At 51.5% G+C, this 18,641-nt stretch overlaps 10 protein-coding genes across 10 annotated transcripts; 5 read left to right on the top strand and 5 right to left on the bottom strand.

Moving 5' to 3' along the window:
- Positions 1-211: 211 nt before the first annotated feature.
- Positions 212-1,712, top strand: PC9H_003254 (uncharacterized protein; the record flags this gene model as incomplete). The annotated part of the gene is made up of 7 exons (XM_036772847.1): positions 212-455; positions 516-683; positions 773-875; positions 925-1,174; positions 1,242-1,411; positions 1,475-1,562; positions 1,614-1,712. 7 exons carry the CDS (start codon positions 212-214, stop codon positions 1,710-1,712), a joined length of 1,122 nt encoding a protein of 373 aa, XP_036634320.1.
- Positions 1,713-2,650: 938 nt separating this feature from the next.
- PC9H_003253 (uncharacterized protein) lies at positions 2,651-4,044 on the top strand (the record flags this gene model as incomplete). Its single annotated transcript, XM_036772846.1, has 3 exons — positions 2,651-2,790; positions 2,845-3,101; positions 3,155-4,044. 3 exons carry the CDS (start codon positions 2,651-2,653, stop codon positions 4,042-4,044), a joined length of 1,287 nt encoding a protein of 428 aa, XP_036634319.1.
- A 265-nt stretch (positions 4,045-4,309) lies between these two features.
- On the top strand, positions 4,310-5,753 carry PC9H_003252 (uncharacterized protein; the record flags this gene model as incomplete). The annotated part of the gene is made up of 7 exons (XM_036772845.1): positions 4,310-4,520; positions 4,587-4,739; positions 4,790-4,892; positions 4,963-5,212; positions 5,271-5,440; positions 5,508-5,595; positions 5,661-5,753. The coding sequence occupies 7 exons, from the start codon at positions 4,310-4,312 to the stop codon at positions 5,751-5,753; spliced, it is 1,068 nt and encodes a 355-aa protein (XP_036634318.1).
- A 136-nt stretch (positions 5,754-5,889) lies between these two features.
- PC9H_003251 (uncharacterized protein) lies at positions 5,890-7,231 on the bottom strand (the record flags this gene model as incomplete). The annotated part of the gene is made up of 6 exons (XM_036772844.1): positions 5,890-6,101; positions 6,160-6,182; positions 6,242-6,424; positions 6,484-6,751; positions 6,814-7,083; positions 7,135-7,231. The coding sequence occupies 6 exons, from the start codon at positions 7,229-7,231 to the stop codon at positions 5,890-5,892; spliced, it is 1,053 nt and encodes a 350-aa protein (XP_036634317.1).
- Positions 7,232-7,912: 681 nt separating this feature from the next.
- Positions 7,913-9,131, top strand: PC9H_003250 (uncharacterized protein; the record flags this gene model as incomplete). Its single annotated transcript, XM_036772843.1, has 2 exons — positions 7,913-8,200; positions 8,262-9,131. The coding sequence occupies 2 exons, from the start codon at positions 7,913-7,915 to the stop codon at positions 9,129-9,131; spliced, it is 1,158 nt and encodes a 385-aa protein (XP_036634316.1).
- A 45-nt stretch (positions 9,132-9,176) lies between these two features.
- PC9H_003249 (uncharacterized protein) lies at positions 9,177-9,878 on the bottom strand (the record flags this gene model as incomplete). The annotated part of the gene is made up of 3 exons (XM_036772842.1): positions 9,177-9,458; positions 9,509-9,654; positions 9,704-9,878. 3 exons carry the CDS (start codon positions 9,876-9,878, stop codon positions 9,177-9,179), a joined length of 603 nt encoding a protein of 200 aa, XP_036634315.1.
- A 344-nt stretch (positions 9,879-10,222) lies between these two features.
- Positions 10,223-13,554, bottom strand: PC9H_003248 (uncharacterized protein; the record flags this gene model as incomplete). The annotated part of the gene is made up of 7 exons (XM_036772841.1): positions 10,223-11,323; positions 11,382-11,641; positions 11,849-12,877; positions 12,935-13,264; positions 13,321-13,378; positions 13,436-13,467; positions 13,515-13,554. 7 exons carry the CDS (start codon positions 13,552-13,554, stop codon positions 10,223-10,225), a joined length of 2,850 nt encoding a protein of 949 aa, XP_036634314.1.
- A 227-nt stretch (positions 13,555-13,781) lies between these two features.
- On the top strand, positions 13,782-15,911 carry PC9H_003247 (uncharacterized protein; the record flags this gene model as incomplete). Its single annotated transcript, XM_036772840.1, has 4 exons — positions 13,782-13,965; positions 14,018-14,093; positions 14,148-14,301; positions 14,355-15,911. The coding sequence occupies 4 exons, from the start codon at positions 13,782-13,784 to the stop codon at positions 15,909-15,911; spliced, it is 1,971 nt and encodes a 656-aa protein (XP_036634313.1).
- Positions 15,912-16,452: 541 nt separating this feature from the next.
- Positions 16,453-17,677, bottom strand: SHO1 (Transmembrane osmosensor; the record flags this gene model as incomplete). The annotated part of the gene is made up of 5 exons (XM_036772839.1): positions 16,453-16,484; positions 16,543-16,659; positions 16,710-17,444; positions 17,495-17,543; positions 17,594-17,677. The coding sequence occupies 5 exons, from the start codon at positions 17,675-17,677 to the stop codon at positions 16,453-16,455; spliced, it is 1,017 nt and encodes a 338-aa protein (XP_036634312.1).
- A 113-nt stretch (positions 17,678-17,790) lies between these two features.
- PC9H_003245 (uncharacterized protein) lies at positions 17,791-18,562 on the bottom strand (the record flags this gene model as incomplete). The annotated part of the gene is made up of 2 exons (XM_036772838.1): positions 17,791-18,059; positions 18,115-18,562. 2 exons carry the CDS (start codon positions 18,560-18,562, stop codon positions 17,791-17,793), a joined length of 717 nt encoding a protein of 238 aa, XP_036634311.1.
- Between the last annotated feature and the right edge of the window lie 79 nt (positions 18,563-18,641).

The following is an 18,641-nucleotide window of genomic DNA, read 5'->3' as shown; positions in this document are numbered from 1 at the left end:
TGATGAGAGAAACGTGCAATTCAGTGGGAAATCGTTGATCATCTCGCGGCAAATTTCAGGTACGCTCGAATGTGTATATTGAGGATGCGGATACGCCCCTCTTGGGATATTGGGAGTCTGGTTTATTATGAAGGCGTTACGCCCTGACTCAACGGTACACCCTCTCCATCTTCTCAGCTCAATTCCTTGATTTGTCGCAGCAAAGATTAGCATGTCGAACGCAAACGTAGAGGTGAAGACCTTCGTCCTCGACGGTCCCGTGGCGCAGGGACACTCGGAGGCCGCCTTCCCGCCGCTCAAGATGGTCGCAAAACGTTATAGATGGAATCCGTCTTCGTCCCAATCCAAAGTAGCCGACTACTTGTCAGGCGTATCAGGTCGCGGTACCGACAACTTGCCATCGGATGATCACAAGTCTGGCCTTACTCTGCTGTTTGCTCATGGCGTCGGTGCTCGTGAGGCTTTCTCCCTATTGATGTGTTACGCCTGGCTGATATCCTGGGGTGGAAATATAGACAAGGAACAATGGGAACCGACTATCTTATCCGTGTTTCAGAGATCATCTCTCAGCAGCGTTGCCAAGGCTAGGCTCAGGGAAGCTTGGGCGTTCGACTGGCAAAACCATGGGGACGCGGCGGTTTTGAATAGGGACGCTTTGCAGCGTAGGCCCAGCCCAGGAGTATGTGAGTCCTGTCGTGTTCTTAACTGTCTATATATGGGCATTCATATTGATGGCTGATTGGCTTTCTTTGTGGGCTATGTCGTGATGTAGCCGTGTACGAATGGGCAAAGGCCATGTCTACGTTTATGAAGTCTGATCATATGAAGGGCCACAAGATCATACCGATTGGCCATTCTGGCGGTGCGGGAGCTGTGTGGGTTGATCTTCATCTATCGTGAAGCTATGCGCTAAATTAACTTTAGCATGTTGACATTAAAGGACTTCCCTCTTTGGGCCTCGCCGCAAGTTGCCTATATCCTCGTCGAACCCACCATCATGAGCGAGGCCCAGTGGCAAGCGCTTATCGACGACCGGATGGAAAAGATGCAGTTCTCGATACGCATGACTATGAAGCGACGGACGCTATGGCCGAACAGGGAAGATGCGTTTGCATGGTTTCGTCGAAGATACCCTGGGACGACATGGGACGACCGCGTATTGCGAGCATTTGTGGTACGTCGTAACCCACACCGTTGTTTTCTGGCGCTGAGGTGGTTTGTCTTTTCTCTATTGATCAAAGGATCATGGTATGGAGGAAACGCCGGAAGGAATTCGCCTGAAATGCGAAAAGGACCAAGAGGCGTCCTCGTATCCAGATGTCGAAGGTCACTTCGAAGCGTCGAAAATTGTCACGGCTGTTTGTCATACAATACCGATTCACTACATTTGGGCTAAAGACCCTACATACCTGTAAGTGGCCGAATTCGTCCTTACGCCCTCGATTATTCGCACTGACAGAGATACGTTGTGTAGCCCTCTCGACGTCCGAGCATCTCTTAGCGATGCGGCTTACGGACGTACGGCACGATCTATCAAATTGATAGAGGGCGCAGGTCACATGGTAATTTCTACAAGCCACTAGCCCGCCACTTTGTGTTCACCGTGTTTTCAGGTTGTTCAAGAAAAGCCAGACTTAATAGCCAAGGCCATATGTGACGTACTGGCCGATACCGCTATGATGACTACGGATCAAATCCAAGCGAGACTTTAGACTGAACTCACGCACTATTACAGATTATTCTCGTACGTATTCTACAATACTCTCCATCGGCCGAGGAACTGATAGTGCTCTACTTCGTGAAGGCATGGGTGGAACAGGGAGGAATCTCGCTATCTCAGAATCTAGAGTGTGGTATACCCAAGTGGACTCATGTACTATCTTATTTTTTTTCAATCGTCATCACTCAATGCTCTGTTTTCACTTCGCCAGCGAGTAGCGCCGTACTTACATCAGGCTACACTGCGACTCAGCCATGGCCTGCTTGTTTCTGGGGCATTCCAATGGAATTTCTTCACGCCCACAGGACCCTATCCAACATCGAGTCACCACTCATAATTGAGGCCCGACATTGCCTCCGATAATCTGAATCTTCCGCCTCCAAGCTTACGCCTCAAGGTTCCAAGTCTGATTGAGTGATTCGAGTCACTGATCCTAGTAATACGCTATTGAAGTTCCCTTGTTCAACCCTGGCATCCACCTCAGGTGAAGATCGGGAACATTACGGAGTATCAAATGGCTGATACGAGTTCACAGAAACATGTCTACTTGGTTGCGTCCTCCCCCTCTGAACGTATCGCGCTGACCACTCGCGATCTCAAGCGACGTCACCGAAACCAAGTGAGAATCAGCCCGAGGCGAATACAAGCTTCAAGCTTCAAACGGAATCCCATCTGGAGAGGATAAGCCACCCCTCAGATCTCAGACGTAATCGATTGGTCGTAGGTGTCATATACTGAGGGTGGATGTCAAATTAACTTGCATGCAGGTCGACCCCAGTTCACGTAAACGGTCTTCGACTCGGACTGAGTCAAGCCTAAGTTGACCCCTGGACTCCTATGGGGCACCCCTGGCTTGAGGACGATCACACAGGAGGTATTTAATCCCTCGACCAGACCTCTTCCTCTTGCAACAATTCCCCTGGTTTATATATGGCTAGCTCGAAACGTTCTCCTAAACAGATCTTCGAGTCTCTCACTGCAGCTATCACGAAGAAGCCACCATTCGTGCATGGAGCTGTCTCGCTGCCACCAACATCTACCGCTTTGTATTTTGGAGCCACTGACGCTGGGTATGTTGTCCTGGAATGTGTCTTAAATAAACTGCTGATTAATTCTCATTGTAGACGTCTTGACCTCCTCAGTCCTCAAAAGAAACAACTTGAGCAGCTCCTTGCAGCTTGTTCACCAGCGACCTTTGGTATGAACAAAGAAGACGTACTCGACGAAGAATACAGGAAGGCCGGGAAACTCGACGCAGAAAACTTCGCATTCAACTTCGATGTGATGAACTCTGAAATAACCACTCAGATTACCAACGTCCTTCTGCAAGGAAGGTCCGACCCCACCTTCGTTCCCGAGCTCTACAAGTTGAACGTCTATGGTGCGTCTTATAAAATGGTTCCCTCTCCCTGGCTCATGTATCCTCTCTAATAGGCAAAGACGGTTTCTTTAAACCCCATAAGGATACGCCACGGAGCGAGGTCATGTTCGGTTCTTTGGTCTTAGTTCTTCCAACGCCGCATGAGGGTGGCCAGCTCATGCTACGGCACGAAGGCGACGAATGGACGTTCGATTCTGCGGAAATTCTTAGCGAACAGCCCTCGCCATCCATCGCTTTCATCGCATTTTTCAGCGACGTGGAGCACGAAGTGCTCCCAGTCAAGTCCGGTCATCGCATTACGATAAGCTATAACCTCTACTCCAAGATGGATGATCCTTTCACCAAAGTCGTCCATGTACCTTCACCTATTCAATTAGCTGTTGAAGAGAGCCTCCGTGGGGTGCTGGATTCCAAAGTCCTTCGCCGCGGCGGCTTCATTGGTTTCGGGCTCAGTCATGAATACCCTCTCCGCGCCGGCGGTAGGCTTCCAAGCACACTCAAGGGTACCGACGAAATGGTTCGTCAAGCGTGCAAGAAACTAAAGCTCCGGGTCATGATAACTTTGCTCTACGAAGCCGGCCCCGACGATGGATCGTTCACCCATGTGATGTTTCTGACGTACCCCGATATCCTCGCCGAAGGAGAGCTTCAGGCTGAGGGCGGTCAGATACACGAGCCGCTCTTGGAGATGAGAGGAGCGAACCCACTTTTGGTCAAGTATACCGAAGAAGACGGATTCGACTTCAAGAAATCCCCGACACCGGAGGAACCGTTGCAAGCTTGGTGTGTCACCCCGAAGATGAAGAACAATGTCTCGTCTTTGTATCAAGCGTATGGAAACGAGTCTACAACTAATTACCTCTATGGCCGCTTACATCTGTTAGCCCTTGTTGGACCAGTAGGCCTCAGAGAGACCGCGAAGGACGACAAAGAAGATGCGTAGGATGTCTTTTATTACACATTGAACGTGCAGTTAGTAGAGCTAGTCAACTTCTCGGTCATCCTGTACCGTTTACTGGGAATCGCCAGCATTTGACGCTTACTCGAGATAATCAGTTGGAAGTTGGAAGGAGCCGCTGGTCGCTGAGTACAACCCATAAGTGCACGACTCCGATCGTTCAGGGTTATTTCAATGTCGAGACTTTGACTTCTTTTATGATCCACCTAATACCCACTTCATCGTATATTTTTGTCTTTTCTGTGAGATTATGTGCAACTTGGACGTTCAAAGCTTCGTTTTTGCCGGCGCCATCTCCAGCGTAGTCCGGCCAGTGTTACCACCAACGAACGCTTCGCTCAGTCTCCACATTACAGCAAAAAGGTATCGCGATACAAAGACGCAGAAGCGTCAGAGAAACGTTCCCTCCCCCGGCGAAAGCGAGGGTTTGACGCTGCTATTCTTGCATTGTGTTGGTGCTCGTGAGTCCATTCATTTCGGAATATATCTTTGCGTGCCAAAATTAGATGCTTATTTCGTGTTTACAGACAAAGAACAATGGGAGCCTACGATTCAAGCAATATTCGAAAGAGCATCCAACATTAGAGAAGCGTGGGCATTTGACTGGCAAAACCATGGCGATGCAGCGGTGCTGAACAAGAACGCGTTGTCTGAGCGAAAAGACGACGACGGGGCGGTGAGTGAGTTGCCCCTCTGTACGGCGTGGTACCCTAGCTTATACCTGAACCAGCCGTTTACGACTGGGCTGCTGCAATTTCTGCGTTTGTCAGGTCAGATCATGTCAAGGGACACAATATCATTCCCATCGGCCATTCGGCAGGCGCAGCCACTGCGTATGTTCTATGATTGAGTTCCACTGACTCTCCCGACCGAACGGCTAATTTATTCGCTTGCTATATCTAGGGTCCTCACAACCAAGTATCTACCTTTGCAACCGAAGCCATATCCAGCCATAATCCTCGTAGAGCCGTCGGTTGTGGCCAAGGAACTCTTCGAAGCGACGATTGATGACCGCATGGAGCAGATGGAATTCGTTGTACGGATGACTATGACTCGGCGGGATCACTGGGCATCCAAGGATGAAGCCTTTGCCTGGCTCAGTAAGCGGTATCCGTGGAGTACCTGGGACACGCGTGTTGTGAAGCTGCTCGCGGTAAGTTCGGTTTGACGACATGGGCTTGCAGAAATTATTAACAGATGATTTGTATCAGGATCATGGGCTGGAGCAGCATGAGGACGGTGCTCGCCTAAAATGTCATAGGAAGCACGAAGCAGTCTCATACACGCAAGTAGAAGGGCATTTTGAGGCTGCCGCCCTGCTAGCCACAATTTCCAAGACCATACCTATTCATTTGGTATGGGGCGAAAACGAGGACATTATGTGAGTTCTTCCGCTATTTCACCGTAAAGCAAAGCCAAAGCACTCATTAGCGCGTTGACCTTTGCAGCCCTGAAATCATACGGAATTCGCTCAGTGATGCCTCTGCTGGCAGAAGCGTTACATCAACCAGAGTGGTAGAAGAAGCTGGGCATATGGTGAGCATATGGCAGCACGCTCGCATTCTCGCAACACAGATATTTATCTTGAAATTCGTAAATAGATCGTCCAAGAGAAGCCCGACGCATTGGCCAACGCGATCTGTGAAGTCCTGCATGACTACATAATGCCTTGCCCCGTTCAAACCAAGCTGTGAACTACGGGGTTAAGGCCCACCTACGTTGGCGATGTTAATCCGTAATAGGAACTTCTAAGAAGTGGGGTCCACCGCCATTTATATTACCAGTGGCAAATATATAAATTGTTAAATTTGATAACGAAGATGTAGTAGTTTAAGCGAGAGCGGGGTTGTTCTCCGCAAAGTACTCGTGAGAGTCAGCGTTGTCGATGGCTTGTGCAGGGTTGCTTCTAGCGAGACTTTGAGCGCCAGCTTGGCCGTAGACGTGATCGTCTGTGCCACCGTTCCTTGTGAAATGAGAGGATTCGTGGATGAGGGTTCCACCCCTAGAGTCCGTGCCAGCAACAGGGGCATTCCAGAAGGCACCTAAGAAGGGAAATAGAGTGAGCTGCCAAACTAACGCGACATCTCGAGATAGGCTTACCGCAAAGTGTAACGTAACCGAAGCTGCGGAAGGTCGAGAGATTAGAAACTAAGTTTATCTGTACAAGCTCCATGGCACTCACTTGCTGGGGTTGACAAACGCGTAAGTCCCAGCGTCGGAGCAAGTGCAGTCGAACGTATATGAAGAAAACGTGTTGCTGCTGATGCTTGAGAAGTGGGACAGGACCGTGCTGTAACGAGAAGTGACGAATGTGCCGAACCAGGTAGTGTATCGTGTAGTGGACGAAGTGTGGGAGTTGAGGTAACTAGATTAGAGTCCAAAGTTAGTACATCGTCTGAGAGGGACAGACAGTCGAAAACGTACGAAAGTGCGTTAGCAGCGTAGGTCTGAGCCTGAGAGGCGGCTGCGTTGAGTTGGGTCTGCCTCGTGGCTGAGCAGCCGACGAAAGTTGCACGCTTTTGGAGAGCCGGCTTGGCGATAGCGAGCTTGCCGCTGATCTTGGCTGCATGAGTCTCGACATCAGCGTATAGGGGGGTGATCGTTTTGTCTGAGTCTACGATGTGGAAGAGGTTGCGAGCCTCAAAGTTGTAAGCGCCCTCTCCAGTGGCAGTGAAGTTGTAAGTGGTGGACACTTCAATGCAGTATTATTAGCAGTCGAGTCTGAGGCTAAACCCAGGAATCACTGGAACGTACGATCGTGCGTGACGTCGACGGTTTCTCCTGGAGCAAGGATAGTGAAAGCACTTGCGTCGTCGAGGGAGGCAGCGTAGGCTGGGACATATTTTGCCTTGACACCAGTGAACGCGGGGCGAGAACCCGTTGCGTCGGTAATGGAAAATGTGTCGGTTGCCAGGGTGGACAATGGTCCTCGAGGATCGTTCAAGATTTTGAGAGTCTCATCGCCGGTGTTCACTAGGGTGGTGACGATCTTGAGGTTGTCAACACCGTTCACAGAGTCGGGACCTAGTATTGTTCATCAATCGGTGTTCTGTGGTGTCGAAAAAGTATACGTACCGGCAACTTTCAATGTCAAGGCAGGAGATGCCGATACGGAGAGTGCTGCGACGAAGACTGCAGCCAAAGCTGATCGTAACGAGGATGAGAATTGCATGACTTGATAGAATGCAGCCGGTGGATGCCTGTGAGGATGAATCTACAATACCAAGAGTATGGCCATTTTATACTCAAGAGGTGTTCGAGGCGAACTGGCCAGCATGCGATACAGCACGGCCCTTCACAAGGTGCGTTTACAGCGATAAGAGCAACATCATTGCCAGAAGCACAGCGATTCCTTTCGCAAAAATAGAATATGAAGCAACGAAGACGAAGGCACGCGTGAAACCCGGCAGAAGGAGACTCGAATTGTCATAGCGTCCTGATGCGAACCGGGGGAAGTATGCGACCATGATGCTTAAATCGGGATCTCCGTGTCAAATACCGCGAACATATGCAACCCAGCATGATTGACCTGTTGTCAAGATATGTCGGACCATGTTTGGACGAATCGAAGCCTATCCGGACGCATCCATGTGGCCACGCGAATAGGATGTACCATGCGAACGGAATGCCTTTCGCCGGTAATAGATTTTGACCTTGTGATGCAGTACAAGAGGCCTCAATATTGCCAGATACATAGGCGAGAGACATCGTGGCTAGTTGAGTGATACTCCGAAAGAACTGTAACTGAGGTGAGCTTAATGCCAAGTAAGTGGACTGGAAACTCAGCGGCGTACCCGTAAAGTTCGATATCCAGCAAGCATTTATGCCAAACACGCCACAACACGCTTCCGATATGGCTTCGTCTCATCAACTCCCTTCCGAGTTATGGATGGAAATATTCCGATGGGCCACAGGGTCGTACGAAGTTGAAGGATATAGAATAGATTATGAGCCTTTCGCCAGACTTCCGCTGCACACAGACGTTCATGAACTCCTATCGGTCCGGAGGGTTCTTGTTCTCGTTTGTCGTCGGTGGCAGTCACTAGCGATGGAGTTGCTGTACAGTGATTTGATCATCAGAAATCACTCACATGCGCTTCACGAAGCCTTGCGGAGAAGCGGCGGAGAACATGGGAAACGGGTATGCTCACCTTATGCTCACCCTTCTCTTCCATGTTGCTGACCGCATCCCCATCCTGCAGGCTCGCCGCGCTATTCTACCTTACGCTGCGACGGTGACGCCATCCTGTACACCCGTTACCTCCACAGAGATTCTCAATGTGTGCCCCTCTCTGCAAGTGCTAGTTCGACCACCTATCGTAGCCCCTGCACGGGAGCTTCTTCGCTTTGAGTTCGAAGCTGGCAGATGCCCCAACCTACAATCTCTACGGCGGCTGGAGTGGTGGCACCATCCAGAAGCATCAAGAACCAAAGGCATAAACAAGCTCGAAGACGTTCTGCTATGCGCCCCGAACCTCGAACATCTCTTCATCGGCGGAATTCCTTCATACAGCCCCTCCTATCAACAGTCACTCCACTTGGCCGCGTTGAAGACACTGCGTTTGAGGCTGGGTAACGGAATGTACCTCTTTAATGTGTGCAAGTGGTCGTTACCGTCGTTGACAACGCTCATCATTGATGCGCCGATGGGCAGTGGTGCTCTGGATACCCTATTCGCCGCATACGGGGACCAACTTCGCACTGTTGAACTGGGAAAACACCTCGGCTTCCTGGCAAGTGATAGCTTGGCGGCTTGTTTCCAGGGATGCCCCAATCTGGAGGAGCTGAATTGCCGGATAATCTTTACTGCCGTCTGTATGCGACCAGGGAGCTCGTCACTTCGAAGCGTGGGCTTGTTCTTGGATCCTATATATCATTTCGAGGAAGTTCACGAGTGGATGATTATCGAATCCCACTTACAGACATTCGCGAACAAGACCGCATTTCCATCGTTGGCGACGATGCGATTACTCGGAAGGTGGCCAACGATGATGCTGAAGCCGAAGTGGTCTTCACTGTACGAAAGCTTGATTAATAGAGGTATATCTATATTGATAGAACCGGAGTCGTAGCTAGAAGGCGACTAGGGAATTATGTTCTTGGGTATATCTTGGGTATCAAGTTGTTTGTTGTTGCCCAAAGAACCCTTGTAGCCATCGAGCCTCCTCCTCCATTTCTCCCAATGTTCTCGCTACTCTATCTTCATCAGCGTCCATTTTAGTTCCTTCCATTGCCGGGACCGGGGCATTTCTTTCGTATCTCGTGGATAGTTCCGCTTCTGATTGTTCTATCGCTGGATAAACTTCGTCGTTATTCTTTGAGAATCTGTCGCCTTGTAACTTCCGGGGTAATATATGGAAGTGAACATGTGGCATCGTTTGTCCAGCTGCTTTTCCATCCTATGGTCATGTCAGGGAACGCCATGGGGTGTAGGGTAGCATGTAGTTACCTGGCAAGCTACTGTCAGACCATCTGCACCATATGCGCGCTCCACGACACGCCCAACAGCTTGCACCGAGTGCATCAAAGAAGATAGCTCTGCTTCCGGGAGGTCAGTCATACGCGTGACCACTCTGGTTGGGATAACGAGGACATCTGTTTCGTTAAGTTGGCCACATATATGCGCGCTGACTCTGCTGCTTACGGCCTGGAACAATGGGCTTGAGGTTGACAATGGCAAACGATAACGACGACCGATAGAAGGTCTGCTTCGTCACGTCCACCGTGGAGAAGAGAAGTCTGCTGGCCATGAACACAAGTTCTGCGTCGCGAAATCCGAATGGTAGAAGAGAGAGAGGTGCTCTTCGAATCAGTGCCATGGATCACGTGGCTGAACGAGTTAGGAGTCTGGCAGGAGTCTAGGAGCTGGCGGAGTTCGAAGAAAACCAGGAAGTAGCAAAGCCACCACCGAGCCTATTGGAAAGCGTTATCACGAGCAAGTGTCAAAGGATAAGGTATATGCTTTCTATCAAAGACAGACAACGATTCCAGAGGAAAAAAAGCGACTACAAGGATTACAAGGGTCCATATTTGAGGTATTAACACATATAGTGGGATACCAATCATAGCATAAGTGAGGAGGGATGTCTAATGAGTGGGGGTATAGTAGTCGATGAGTGGAGGTTACAGAATCGCGAGTCTAATTAGTGATTATCGGTGTCGTTTAGTTGTTCTCTTGCCAATCGGCGTCGAGAACACGGATACCTCTTCGAATCAGCCGTCTTTGCCATTCTCTCAACTCCCCTTGGATACCTGCCTCCTGAGCACGCGAAGTCATGCCCTTGCGAAGCCATCGAACGTCTCGGGCGCGGACGACCTGGAGAGCCGGGAGGTGGGGCAGTAAACGTTGGAGGATCCGCCAAAAGTCAAGCGTCGGCCGGGGAATAGAAAGGATCTGCAGGGGATGTGGGTCTGACAATGACTCGCGTTGGGGGTGGCGTAGCTCTGGAAGGGGAAATTCCAAAGACAAGTGTCGCAGCGATGGGGAAGAAAGCAGAACGTCTGGAGGTGAGGGATGGAGCCGAGAAGGCCACGATTTCGGAGTTAATAATGATAATGATCGAAGGTCAGTACCATGAGTAGCGATAAATTGATTGACAATGGAAGTAGGGTACGGAATATCGTCGTAAGGCGTGATCGTTAACTTTCGTAAAGCGGGGAGTGGAGATTCAAGCATAGCTAACATGAGGGGAGATGAGTGCATCGACAGCAGCGTTAGTGTGTGCAGGTGGTCAAGGCTGAGGGGTGTGAAGTGTTCGGGAAGTTGGGCGGTTGGCAAGTCTGACAGGAATTCTGATTCGCTGGGATCAGGGCCTTGGTCGATGACCTCTAGCTCCTCGAGGTTGATACAGCGACGCATCAGCTCGACTAGTGGGTCTCCTTCTACGCCCGCCGCAGCGGAAATAGACGGAACATAGCCTATTCCCCGAAGGGTGAGGATATTGGAGGCGCCCTCTCGGCGCGCTAAGGATTTGACCGCGCGTTTGCTGAGCAGGAAGGATGGGTTCAATGTGAAGTGTGCTAGGAATGGCACTAAGGGGAACAACGAGGTCAGAAGAGAGTCCATTTGCAGCGCTTGAAGTCGCGAAGTAAATGTTATATTCGATATATCCAACGCTTGAACCCAACGGCCCGGCGCGGAATAAGGTATCCGACGAATGGAATCCCACTTCTGGTCCGCAGCATGAAGCCGAGTGCAGAACGATTCCAAAGTCGACGTCTTCGATATACAGACACTGGCGTATACCAAAGGAAGGACAGCTTCCTGTGGACGAGAGTTAAGGGTCACCAAGGTTCGTGAACAACCAGACATCCCAACATACCGAGAACCCCTTGCACACCGTCAAGAGAGCACCTGCAGCCCCCGTCGTCCCCTCTTCATCCAATACAGCAAGGTTGAATATGTGCGACCATATCTCCGAAGGAAGTGGTTTCAACGGCCTTCTGTGGGGTAGCAACGGCAGGAGCAGCAGTCGACCAGCAGAACTGGCATAAGGTCGCGGCTGCAGCAAAATCTGAGTCTGCGTGCTCATCGAGTGGAGCTGAGACAACGTGGTTGGGTGAGAAGCTTGGAAGGCGTGTCCTAGACCATCACTGAGAATGGACTATCCTATTTCTGTAGCGAGCAAACGGAACTCCGTCGAGACACGTCGCGGTCGGGAATCAAGTAAGTAAGCGCCTATTTTGACGCGAAATCTCAGCCTCTGACGCCATATTTGATACATGTACCAAGTCAAAGCGAAGACTGACAGAAAGATGGTAAATTACGAGGCGACTATCTACTTCGTACTTATTAGATCACCCATTTCCTCCATGAATTTAGCGTAGTCGTCTTGTTTCGCAGGTTGTGGTTTACCGGGAGCGGCTCTGTCAGCTGGCGGAGTATGCGTTGGGGCGGGACCAAAATGACCCTTGAGTGCAGACAGAAGGTTGGGACGTGCTGCGACCGGAGCAGAGTCCTCTAGCGCGTCGTCACCTTCTGGCGCACCCAGTAACGGTGCAGCATTGATCCTTGCCGAGGAGCCACCAGCGGAGGCCGGGGTAGCCTTCTTACGCTTCACTGCTGCCGGTACAAATGCCGTCGCTTCTTTCTTGAAGTCTCGTAATTGTGCTGCAACTTCAACGGTGGCAGCCACCATGACTCGGGGACTCGCAGCAATCGCTGGGGGCTTGGGAGGGAGAGAAGGGTGTGCGGGAGGAGGAGGGGGCATGTTAGGCGCGTGCTGACCCGCGCGATGCGCCTGGAAAGTCTGGTGAGGGACGGACGATAGGGGATCCTGCATCGCGGAAGAAGATTGCGATCGTTTGGGAAAGAATCCAGGTGGAGGTGGAGGGAAAGCTGGCTGCGTCGGGATGCCAGTCATTTGCATATGCCCAGGGAAGCCAGGAGGTGGAGGTGGAGGTAGGCCTCCCATGGACGGGAATCCCGGGGGTGGAGGGGGGAAGTTCATCATTGGTATGAATTGCTGACCGGGGGGTGCGCCAGGGGGAGGTGGAGGGAAATTTGGCATGAAGTTAGGAGGGAAGGACGGTGGTGGCGGGGGAAGGCCAACTGGAAGTGGGGGTGGACCAGGAGGTAAAGGTGGATTTTCAGGCACAGATTCCTCAAATTCTTGCCCTGGGGGAGGTCCATCGGGCATCGGGATATCTTCGTCACTGTCGACAGGAAGTTCTGACACACCAGGCGGCGGGCCTTCAGGCATAGCAATGTCATCGTCATCTATCCAATATGATATCAGCAGTGAGTCTTTGGAATCACCAGTATTTGACTCACCATCTTCGAATTCAATATCACTGTTGACTTCGTCTGGACGCAAAGCTGTTGCATGTAAAAGGTAATTAGTATCTTCGTGGGCACAATGATGCGTTCACGTACGCCGTTCAGCGTAAGGCATTCCTGGAGGAGGCACACCGTATGGATTCATGACCGGGTCGTAGTATATACTTCTTTCGGGGTGGCGAGGGAGCCCATGTTTATTGAACAAATTCCTCTTCTGGGGCAGAGGTTGTTCCTCGGGCTTGTCCTCACCACCGTCTTGCTTCCGAGCTTTATACACCAGTCGACGATGCTCCGGGTGCTCTGCCACATACTCTTCTTTCTTCTTCATAATCTTCTCTAGCTCGGACTTGAGCTCGGTAAGACGACTCTTGTCTGCATTGCTTGATTCGCCTTTGGCCTCAAGCTTCTCGATCTCTTCCTCAAGGTCTGTACGGCCAAGTTCAACATCTGGGCCTGACTAGCAAGTGCTGGAGACGGAGTACCTTTGGTGTCCTTCTTGACTAGCGCAAAGTCTCGGGCTTTGGACCTCTCGGTCTTGTTCTACTACATCATGATGTTGGACTCTGTTGAAATCACAAGAGCGAGGAGCAAACCAGCCTTTTTGAGTTCCTTCTTTCGCTGCGCTTTGCCTGCGGAATAGTGAGCAACATGGCGAATATAAATCGTGATCACTCACGAAATGCATCTGCGGGATTTAGGTTCTTGCCCTTGGCCATGATCGCGCGTACGATGTAGTTTAGAGTCACGCTTCTGCTTGACGATGACTGCACACGTGGGACCGTATTTCCGCATTTGGGCATGAGTCATCTGCTTCCCTGGTCCCGCTCCCGCTCCCATCTCAAGCGGTGGTTATCGCCCCCACTGGCAGGGAGGCGTCCATCTTCTTCCTCATCGTCCCCCACAGCGACCTCGAACACAAACCACGCTTCCTTGACTCTCACCGATGAGCAGCGCCAACAGGACCCAGGCGTCCACTCCGAAGCGTGCCTCCAAGATGCCGTCTAACCAGAACCTGAACTTAAATCACCTTCTGAACTTCACCTTACCTCCTCGACAGACGCAGCCGGCGAACAATCTGCCGCGCAGGAGCAGGAAGACGGCGAATCATGGGGTATGGAACAAGGAGCGTAAGTTGCCGTCTTATCTCATCATACAGACGTGTACTAACACCACCGCTAGGCTTCGTCAATGCCCAGTATCGGTTCGTGATGAACCCAACGGGCGACTATACGGTCCACTTTGCTGACCCAGATATGTGAGAATTCCCGCTGATTTCGCTGCGGAATGCATGGTCTTATTGAGCTTGCAGCTTCTTCCAATGGCAGGATATTCTGCAGGTCATTATTCCTCGTTCTTCGGCACTGGCTTCTGCTGGTGCTGGAATAAGTCAGGAAGAGGGCCACACATCCTGCCCAATCTGTTTGGCCCCTCCAACTGCACCTCGGATGACCAAGTGCGGTCATGTAAGTCCTGACAGCACACATAATTGATAGCGAGTTTAACCTTGCCCCACCAGGTATATTGTTACCCCTGTATCCTGCACTATCTGAATACATCGGATAACAAGTGGGCAAGATGTCCCATCTGCTTCGATTCCGTCAACGAGAAGCAGCTGAAGAACGTCAAGTGGTTCGACGGCCCTACCCATTCATATGACGACGAACCAGGGGACGACGCCCCTTCGGCTTCTTCGTCCGTGGCGGACAACACACTATCAGCTACCCCTCGCGAAGGCGCCCTTCTGCGAATGCGCCTCATGCAACGTCCTCAGATTACTACCTTGGCTCTCCCAAGGTCTCATACATGGCCGTCGGACCTCCTTCCGCCTCACCAAGCGCCATTTCACTTCCTTCCCGACGTGTACGATTACGCGAAGTTCATGCTCGCTACGCCAGCATACCTCATCCAAGATTTGACCCAAGATCTTGACGAGCTTATGGCGGAACGTCGCACGCTGGCTAGCACCAACGATGAGCTGGGTATCGTTTTCGTCGAATCCGCTGAAGCCAAGATTCATCAGCAAATTGTGAAAGCATCTGCCCTTGAATCACCTCACATCAAAGCCTTGATCAATAAAGCTCGCCACGAACAGCGCGAGATCGAGCAACGTTTCGCTGATCAAGAGCGCGCGAAGCAATACGAGGTAGACCCGGCTCTCGATCCGTCTGCTGAGATCCCAGAGGAATTTTTAGCTACTCGGTCTACTGGTTTCTTTGCGCCTCCCACACTAGCGAGAATCGATGTCGTTCAACCACCGCCATCTCCTAATCCCAATCGAGCGACACCCAAGCAGCGCCGTAACATTAACCCTCCACCACCCTCCACATCTACATATTACTACTATCAGGCGGCATCTGGACTGCCTATCTTCCTTCACCCTCTGGACATCAAGATCCTTTTCTCTCATTTCAACAGCTACGCGTCTTTTCCTGATGTTATCACTCTACGTGTGGAGGGTCTCTCTGAGGGATCGGTCAACGACGATCTGCGAAAGCGCTGTAAGTACCTTGGCCATCTTCCTGAAGGCGCGGACGTCGTCTTTGTCGAGGCCGATCTAGAAGGCGTCGTAGGCAAGGAGGGTTTGAAGAACTTCGAAGGACCTTTGAGGATGAGGCGGTCTAGACGTAAGGAGAAGGGCAGGAAGGACGACCGAGCTAAAGCACGGGCAGAGGAACGTGACAGAGAGCGTGATAGGGAAACGAGGAACGCGACGAATGGTCAGCATTCAGTGCGGGTTGACAGCCATACCTATATGGCTGCCTACGACTTACCCGCCGAAGTTGCACTGTCGGAAGCACAGCCGACAGAAGTGCAAGACAGCGCTCCACCCCCAGTATCTGGGGCATGGGGTGCGAGAAGCTTTGCGTCTGCTTTACACTCTGCTCCTGGTAGTACGCCGAGGGCTCGTCAAGGTCCGTCACGCCGTGAGGCTGCTCAGCAAGATGAGTGGGACATCGACGTCGCTTGGCACGAACTTGAGAGGGGCAACACCGGTGGAGGTGGAGGAGGGCGCAAGAAGAGGGGAACTAAACTAGTAGTTCTAGGAAGTGGTGCGGGCGGTAGACGGCGCTGATAGTACAACCCAACTCGACGGTCCACACCGAACGACCAGAAGAGTTGCTAATTCATCTTCCATTTTCAGGTGTACACATATAGGTCGAAGTAGATAGTTTACCGGTCCCATGAACTCTCCTCATAAACTCACATACATAACAGCATTATATCCTTGTAGCGTCGATCGAGCATCGATCGATACATTCATTGTACATCAATTATATCAGAGCGAATTCTAGTGATTGACGGTCGTGTACGGCACTAGTGATAGCGAAGCCTCTCCTATTGGTATATCAATAAATACATAGATAGTTAGACAAGAGGATGAACAACCACAGGACAAGGAATCAGATGGAGAGGATACGAGTCACGGCAGTATGCACTGGATACACATTGCAGTCGTCTACGATGCAGCAAGACATTAGACGGGGATTAAAGAGGAATGTACTAGTCCCAACATCCGAATAGTTGACATCATATTTAGGTAGTAGCGTGTCATTTTTCGTCGTAAGCACTCGTGAGATCGGGGGGAGATAGATAGCAATAGAACTAAAAAAATACTAGATGATTGAAAGATAATTAGATGGCGCGACTGCGATAGGAACGGGTCAGTTACAAGGAAGTTAACGGATGCAGACGTAACAACGTACTCCCAATCGTGCCATCAGCTTTGCGACCTTGCCACCATTTGCCCGTTTTGTCAAGAATTTCGAGGATCTCGCCCTTGGTGAAGGATATCTCGTTGGGGTCGTCCGGCGAGGCGGTGTCTGAAATAGCGTGAATGGTACTAGCGATAGGAGCAGCGAAGATAACGTACATGCATAAAGTGCTTTAGCTCGGTAGACGGTCTCTGGTAGCGTACTATCGGGGGCTGAGCTAGGCGCGCCCACGCTTCCATTTCCTGAGCCTATTCCTGCCATGAGCGGGGAGTGAGGCCCGTCGCCGACTACTGAGCCAGCACCTGCGCTGGGTGGGTTGTTGATGCTGCCTGCCCCCGTTCCGCCTCCTATGCTCTTCGCGGCGCCTCCCACATCAACGCTTGGCGTGAAGCTGTTCTGACTGCGCAGGCCCGGACCTGTGCTTCCCATTCCCGCACCAACCTTAGTATCATATGGGATGTCCTGAGAACTAATCCCACCGCCCGAGGCGTAGTTTGCTGAGTATCCGCCGCCGTTGACGTTCATGTTGTGCATAGACGCCTGGTTGCGGGTGCGTCGTCTTCGTGAAGGGGGAGTCAGGCCGCCTGTGCCCATTGAGTTGAAGAGATGGAATGCGAGCGAGTCCTCTTCTGACGTGAAGTACAAGACCCAGAGGATGTCGACCATGGAGAGGATGAGCCAGCCCGCTCCCATAGCATTCAGCGAGCCAGCATCTGCGAAAAGGCCGTCGGTGGTGCCAGTGACAGCAAAACCGATGGCAAGCGAGCCAAAGATAGATATTTGGAAACGGTGCATGGATATTGAGTCGGATGCGAGGGTGTACAGCACGCCGAGGATAACGAAGAGCTGGAGGAAGATACCGAACCAGTTAACTCCCACAGCAGAGCGACCGACTGCAATACAATATATGAGCCACGAGTGTGCGCAATAGAGCGATACTGACTTTGCGCAGTCACGACCGCCTGGGATATGAAAGCCAGCAGCCATGCTACCTGTAATTGAGTTCAGTGGGGGGCCAGAAGGTTGGTTTGCAGGCACGCACTATGGCCAAGATGGAGGTGAAGAGGAAGAGATAATGAGTGAGAATTGGAGTAAAGTCAAGGCCTTCGTTTCCGCGAGGAGGCATGGTCGAGATGGAAAGTTGGTTACGCTATGCGGAATCCCTCTCAGAATCAACCAAGCCACTGCAGCGTGCGAGCATATTGCGTAATCATTCCCTAATCCGTACATCTCACCATTTCAACTTGTCCCTGGCGCGCGCGTCGCGTCCATCTTCCACTCTAACACATGGAAGCCCCGAAACCTCCCCTTGACGTCCTCAAAATCAGGCAAAGTCTCGCGCAGAGTGAAGCCCAGCTTCTCAAACACGCGCACGCTCCCAACGTTGCCCGTGAACGCGGTCACAATGATATGTCTCGCCTTCATTCTGGGAATCGCCCAGTCATGCAGCAGGGTGTCCAGGGCGTCTGTCATGATCCCCCGTCCGTGATGACTCGGTGCTAGGTAGTCTGCGTGGCCCATCGTCAGGCTGATTGCGGCGCCAAAATATGCGTCGGGCCGTACCTCCAATGGTCCAGATAATATCCGGATCACCAGCGGCTCGCTGAAAATTCTCTTTCACAAGCTGCGACTTCTTGTCTATCTCGTCTCTGATCAGAGGGTACCCCCATCTGTCAAGCGTGACAGAGCCAATGAACGTATCCGTGCCATCGTCACTGATTTCGCGGAGACTGCTAAATGGACACCCATCCACCACCGGGCATTCCAGCTTTCCCAACAATTCGCCCGATGCGTCCGTGGTGACCTTCAGCCACGATTCGGCATCCTGCTGCGTGTACGGATACGGCGGTCCCTTCAACCAATCATGCACTCGAGGATCGTTTAGCAGGTGGACCAAGGCATCCGCGTCTGTAAGCCTGGGCGGCGTCACGACAATATTAGGATGTCTTCGAAGGCGGATAAACGGTTCTTTGGTCGCTTGGTTGGTTTGCAGCGGGGCAGGGTGGTTCATGGTTGTATGTAAGACTCATTGTACTCACGACTTGCGATACTTATCATATCTCCAACTGACTCGTTGCTTGCAGCATGCT

This window comes from Pleurotus ostreatus (assembly GCF_014466165.1).
Source record: "Pleurotus ostreatus strain PC9 chromosome Unknown scaffold_2, whole genome shotgun sequence".
Classification (NCBI taxonomy): Eukaryota; Fungi; Basidiomycota; class Agaricomycetes; order Agaricales; family Pleurotaceae; genus Pleurotus; species Pleurotus ostreatus.
The sequence above is the reverse complement of the archived record's forward strand: the minus strand, read 5'-3'. Positions and strand labels throughout refer to the sequence as shown.